This window comes from Charadrius vociferus, unplaced genomic scaffold (assembly GCF_000708025.1).
Source record: "Charadrius vociferus isolate BGI_N301 unplaced genomic scaffold, ASM70802v2 scaffold54, whole genome shotgun sequence".
Lineage (NCBI taxonomy): Eukaryota > Metazoa > Chordata > Aves > Charadriiformes > Charadriidae > Charadrius > Charadrius vociferus.
The window spans coordinates 2,858,204-2,864,405 of record NW_009648350.1 but is presented as its reverse complement, the minus strand read 5'-3'; the positions used below and the strand labels follow the sequence as shown (position 1 = coordinate 2,864,405).

The 6,202-nt window shown below is 47.5% G+C and overlaps 1 protein-coding gene across 1 annotated transcript; it reads left to right on the top strand.

Annotated features, from left to right (window-relative positions):
• Positions 1-302: 302 nt before the first annotated feature.
• On the top strand, positions 303-4,926 carry RHBDD2 (rhomboid domain containing 2). Its single transcript, XM_009885206.1, has 5 exons — positions 303-414; positions 924-1,325; positions 1,692-1,842; positions 4,039-4,157; positions 4,916-4,926. The coding sequence occupies exons 1-5, from the start codon at positions 303-305 to the stop codon at positions 4,924-4,926; spliced, it is 795 nt and encodes a 264-aa protein (XP_009883508.1).
• The last annotated feature ends 1,276 nt before the right edge of the window (positions 4,927-6,202 follow it).

Genomic DNA, 6,202 nt, shown 5'->3' with positions numbered 1-6,202 from the left:
TGGAGGTGTTCAAGGCCAGGTTGGACGGGGCTTGGAGCAACCTGGGCTGGTGGGAGGTGGCCCTGCCCTTGGCAGAGGTGTTGGAACTCGATGATCTTCAAGGTCCCTTCCAACCTAAACCGTTCTATGATCTCTGGCCCTTGGTACTATGTAGAGTGGGGGTATGCTGCTTGGAGCTTGAGGGATTTGCTTTCCTCAGACCTTATGGTATTCCTAGAATGATTTTTATCACACTGTTAATTCCCATGCTCCTGCTCACCTCCGTGCAGTGATTTCTTTTAGCAGCACAGTGCTCGGAGACGATGGGTCAATTCCACCATCTCCTCGCATGTCTCCAGGCGGGCAGTCAGGTTGCACCAGGTTATACTTTCAACTGCTATTTTGCTGGCTATGGGACTGAGATTGATGAGGGAGGTGGAGAATTACCTCAGTCCTCACTGAGTGTCCAGGAGAATGGCTAACCAGAGGGCCTGGGAGCTCTTCTGAGGGCTGATAACCTCCAGGCGTTTGTTTGGTTTTTTTTTTTTGTGAGAAAAATCAGCCTTGTGGCAGTTTAAGAAGCATTTATCTTTTGAGCAAAATCATAGTTACTGTAACAGTCATTTTTAGGTCTCTTGCCTTCTCTTTTAATGAGATTGAAATTTACTACAGATACTGTTGCTTTTTTCCAGGCAGCTTCCCAGGAAGCAGCAAGAGTCAGTCCATATGTCTGCCATACCCAAGATAGCACTTGTTTTAACTCCATTTGGTTATTTACGCCTGGTTTTGAAGGCCCCAAGTTCCTTCTCTTCTACACCAGGATAGACATGAAAGCTATTAATTAATCCTGTAGGCGCACTCTCGCTCTGCTCAAGCATGTCCTTGTAGTGGTTTAAAACAAATTCATTGCTGCTTCTGCCTTTCTAATGTGCTGGTGTGCTCAGTTCACAGGTTGATTACCTACATCTTTGTCTACGAAGACATGATATCCTTGACCTGTGGTGCTGTTATCATCTGGTATTTTGCTGGCAGCTTTGAGAAGAACGTTGGCACTGCAAAGCACTGCTTCCTCACCATCGCATTCGCCGTCCTCTCTGCCCTTCTGTACCTCTTACTCGAGACCATTGTCTCGAGGGTATCAGAGGTGGAAGATGCCAAAGGATTCATGCCAGTAGCTTTTGCTACGTTGGGTGTCTCCACCACCCGCTCACGGATGAAGAGTACTATGTTTTTTGGGGTTAGAATTCCAGTGGTGCTGGTGCCATGGTTTATACTCTGCATAGCGTGGTTTATCCCCCGCTCTTCTCTCTTGAGTAACCTGTGTGGGCTTCTAGCTGGGGAAGCATGTATCCTTTCCAAGTGCACTGGTTCACAGCGGGGAGGATGTACTGCGGTTCTCGTTGCCGAAATGCACTGACTCTACAGTGTTTCCTGGGCTCTTCCTCTGCGTTAAACTCTCACTGGCTTTGCTGGTCCTCACCACACCCAGTTCAGCATTTGTTTTTCACCTCATGTTTCCACTTCCCCTGTGGCTTCAGTGCACGCAGAGAAGATGGAGCTGAGAAGGGTGATGGTCTGTAAAGGTGGCGCTGGGTAGAACTGGGAGAATTCTCCAGGGAAAGTGGTTTGTGGCCAGAGCGGGATTGTGTGTGGCTGTGTTAGAAATTAATGTGTTTTGTCTGCAGTTCTCCTTAACGTGCTGCTGCCTTCAGATGGTTTTGGTTACTGTTTCTGCTTGGATTTTCCGGAGTCAGTGAGCTCTAAGCTGGACCGAGTGTTCCCTTTCAGGCTGCTAAAGAGGATACCAGGGCTCAAATATATCCCAGGGTCCTTAGCTGAGAGAAGAGCCTTTGAAAGCAGCAAGTAAGTACAGGAGTTACTGTATCTTATGATGTAGGGACATCTGAAGGTAATAAGTGGAGGCATTAAATCACCTTTAAAAGCTGTATTGTGCTTGTTGTGTTCATATCACGGGTGTTAAGGGGAACATCCTGACCCGTTGATGCTACATGGGTGACATTACTGAGACTAATACAACTAATACGTTGTCACACATTAACTCAACCAGGTCTTTTAGTGAAAGCTAAATTGAGGTGAAAGGCCTCTCATTTGCTGCAAGGGCAGTGTGTACACATGTAAAGGTATTGCAGCTTGGCTGACGTGAAAGCTAAATCGTGCAGTTCTGCCCTAAATTAGGACTTCTGGTGTTTGTTCCTGGCTGTATTGCTCCTTGGGGCGTGATCTTTATCTTTCTTTGCCCCACCTTGTCTCCCAGGAATGCTGTGAATCGAGTGGTGTCCAAATCTATGTAGAAGCGGAGCATTATAAATTGAACGTGTCATGAAGTTCAATGTAGACCTTTGAATGCATATTTTCAGTGTCAAGACAAGGTTGCTTTACTGAAAAGAAACCTTGGGGGCTGTGGCTGGTGTTCAGGAATGGTTTTAATTTTGTGTATATTATAAGCCATGAGAACTCACTTGTATTCTAAAAAGCTTGGAAATGTAGGTCAATTTTTTCCCTGTTCTAAGATGTCATTTCAATTTCACAGAGGAAGAATGGTTTTCTATTAGGGGTTAAATTCTATGTATTGTATAAGCCGTCAGCTCACTGTAAACGGTTCTTTGAAGTGGAAGAATTCCCAAGTGTTTGCATCTGCCCTCAGCCTTGGGGAGACCCTAAAAGAAACACTTGCCTGCAGCAGGAGTGTACCCCAGATCCATTAGGGCACTCAAACGTGTGTGTGCTTGCCAGGGAGGTCAGGCAGATCGAGCAGCATTTGTGTTTTCACACTCTTCCTTCTGTGCAAGGGCTGCTTTTGGGAGGAGGGACTGTCTTGCTACATGCTGAGCCTGTGTCTGCATCAGTCTAATGCTTCTGCTAATAGCTGTTGTGCACAGCATCTCAGCTCTGTGTCTAAACCTGCTTTCTTTAGGTGAGATGACAGAAAGAGACTGTTCTGGCTCAAAGGTATTTACATAAACATTTGACTATCAAGCAGGGCGTGGGAAGGTGTTTCTAGGATGTTTCCATTTCTGCCGCTAAATTTGCATGCCTCTGTGTCTTAGGCACAAGTTCTATATGTGCTTCTGGGGCTTAATTTTTATTATTTTGAGTCTTATTGCCAAGTAAGAGCTCCTGATGGCTTAGCTTTTGGGGTTTTTTTTCCCAATTTTCATAAGACTTCAGGCATCAACTTGTCACCAGATGGGAGACATTTCTAGGAGGTCCAGGCTTTGACATCGTGTTTGTGTCTACAATGAAACAAAACAAAAACCAAAACCAAACCCACACCCCACATAAAAACAAAACAAACCAAAACAAAAACAAGCCCCAAAACCCCAGCATGAGCCAGTCTCTTATTCTTGCTGGGAATCTGGCGGTCATGGTCTTCATGAATATTGTCTTGATTCTCAGCACTCATCTTAGTGTTGTGCGTGGGCTGAGCAGTACTCCTGAAGTCCCAGAGGCTTTGGCTTCTAGGCAGATTGCCTCTCTCTCGATACGTTTCAGTAGGATGAGTCATGCCTTCTGTTGGCAAAGGCAGTTTCTAGACCTTGCTTCTGAATGATTAATTTTATTCATAACTCTCTCCTCCTTCCCTTTTTGCTCTGTACCCTGGGCTCTTACTCACACCAAAGGCCTTTATGGCTTTTTGATAAATAACACTTGGCAGCTGTGACTTCTCCTGATTAATAACTTAGCAGATGTGTCATTCAGTGGAAGGCAGGGAGGATGCGTATGGAAATCTTAAAGCACATTGCAGTTTGGCTTGCGTATTCCTTGCACAGAGACTCGGGGCCGAGAACCACGCTCATTCAATGGGCGTGGAACTGGTGTGGGTTGGGAGTGGGAAAATCTGTCCTGGGAGGCCAGTAAACCTATTTTACTCAAGTGCTGCTTATAATAAGAGCTTCTCTTGTTGTGAATCTCTCTGATGGATTGCGGTGACCTTTCTGAGCGCTGGTCTGGAGCAAATCACCCCCAGGGCACTTCCAGTGCTAATTAGGCAATGCCAGTTCTGAACACAGTGTAACCTTCTATTTTCTTCCTGCCTAGGATTAACCCCGCACTGGGTGCCTACCCCACCCAAAGCTACTACTGCTCTTCGCCTCCAGCTGTTCCTGCTTTCCAGATGCAACACCCCAATGCTCAGAGCCAGGGGTTTCAACACAGCTGTATTCCGGGATGTGGCCATGCTCTGGGACACGAGGGATCTCAGCCCAGCCATGCTGCAGAACACGGCGTCCCTTCTTCTCCCTACCAAGCCAGAGGTGCCTTCGGAGAGTGTTATGTGCAGACCCACCCTGGAGCCTCACCTGGACAGTGCTGCCAGCTGGGCAAGTTCTCTCCCCCGCAGCGCGTGTGCCCGACTGATCCACAGGCACCTGCAGGCGTGGGCCCCCTGGCTGGAGTTCAGCAAGCATCAGGGTATCCAGCAGCCACAGTGGCTCCTGTTTCAGCTGAATTTTCCAGAGTCCAGGTGTACTGATCCTCCAGAAAGCAGCAGAACTCTCATACTGTGGCAGGACCATTGTGTGACATTCACGCAGCAGCGCATTGCTGTTGTCTTTGCTGTCTCTGGGGTGACTAGTGGAATGGGTTGGTAGCTCCAGTGTAGGCCATTCCCCTGCTCCCTGGCACAGGCTACTTTTAATTATATTTCCTTTTATTATTTTTTTTTTTTTTACTTTTTTATATTGCTGGGGGCTGTATCACCTCTGTGTGCTTCTCATCCTTTTGGAGTCTTTTTTCATTGCTGCATTTAGCAGCTGCTTTTTCACACTGCCACTAGAGTTACAGCGCGTCAGCTCCCTGACTAAAGCTAGGAACCTAATTGTCAAAACACTGGACTAATCTGGAGTTTAACTAGGCTGCAGCATGAAGGGCATGTCCCATTTATGCTAAGGCTCTTAGCCTCCTATCTTGTTTACAGGTGTGCTGTAGCTAGGATCCAAAAGAGGTTGAAATCATAGAAGCCTTAGTTTATAATTTAATGTTTGAGTGGAGAAGGACAGATGTATGTTCTACTAGTGACTTGTCCACTAAGAGTGTGCCTTGAAGGGGGCTTGTTAAACCAGGACTGAGGCAAGAGGACACAGAAGGATACAGAACACCCTTTTCTGCCCCCTAAAACACAGCTCTAAAATGCTGAAGGTCCTTCTTAGCTGCAGTCTGTGCATGCCTCAACATGTTGCCTTCATTTTCTGATAGCGCTGCACTAGCTCAGCCTGTGTTGCCAGTGCTTGTCGATAAGGCAACCTCAGATGCATGCAAAGGAGTGGAAGACTCTTCAATAAGGGATTTTGGCCATTGGTGGATATAAATCCAAGGAGCTGGGAGGGACCTTAACAGTGGGTTTGAAGAATTAACTAGAATGCAGCAATTCCATTGAGGGTGTTCACACTGCTCAGCTTTAGATATCTCACCCACCACTACTAGCACAATCTCTTTCTGTTTTCTTCAGGGCTGGTGGAAAGGTGTGTGGGAGAGGGGAGTTCTCAGCAAGGCATTCAGAGCAGGAGGCAGTGTTTGGTGTTGTGGCGGTAACAGAGGAGTTTGAGTTGGTGGGACTCAAGCTTTATTTCCAGCTGTGTAGCTGCTTTACTGTTCCACGCCCAGGAGGAAACTGCTGTCTCTGTGTCTGTAAATCAGCCAGGATCTCAACTATTGCCCTTGACTCTCTGCTTAGAGTTTTGTTGTGCTCCAAAAAAGAATAAAAATGCTACATGAAGCACAAAGTGCCATTACAGCTCCTGGAGATGTTCTTGCAGTGCCTAACCTGTCCCCCAGAAACCATGATAGCTTTGGGTCTCTTCCATGCTATCGTTGAGCCGGGGTCATATGCGACATTGGCAGCTGCACGCTCCAAAGCATGTACGTGCTTCTTTCTTTTTTCCCCTCTCTGGTGTGTGAAGAAGCCCCGTGTCGCTGTACAGCCACGTACTTCTCCAGCAGCCCCTTCTGGGATGACTGCCACAGTTACGGGTGGCCTCGCAGGGGCTTGCTTTGGGGGAAGACCAAAGCGAATGCTGAGGACTTAGACCTCAGGTGCACGTTAGTAAGAAGCTCTGCTTGCAAAGGTGGGCACCCCCGGGCAGGGGCTTTCTGCAGGAGGATGCAGCAATTTGGGAACCAGCCTGGAGCTGGTCGCCGGCTCTGTTTCGTCCCTCATCGTTTCACTCCTCCATGGCGTCGCAAATGGGCTTGATTTCGTGGTCCT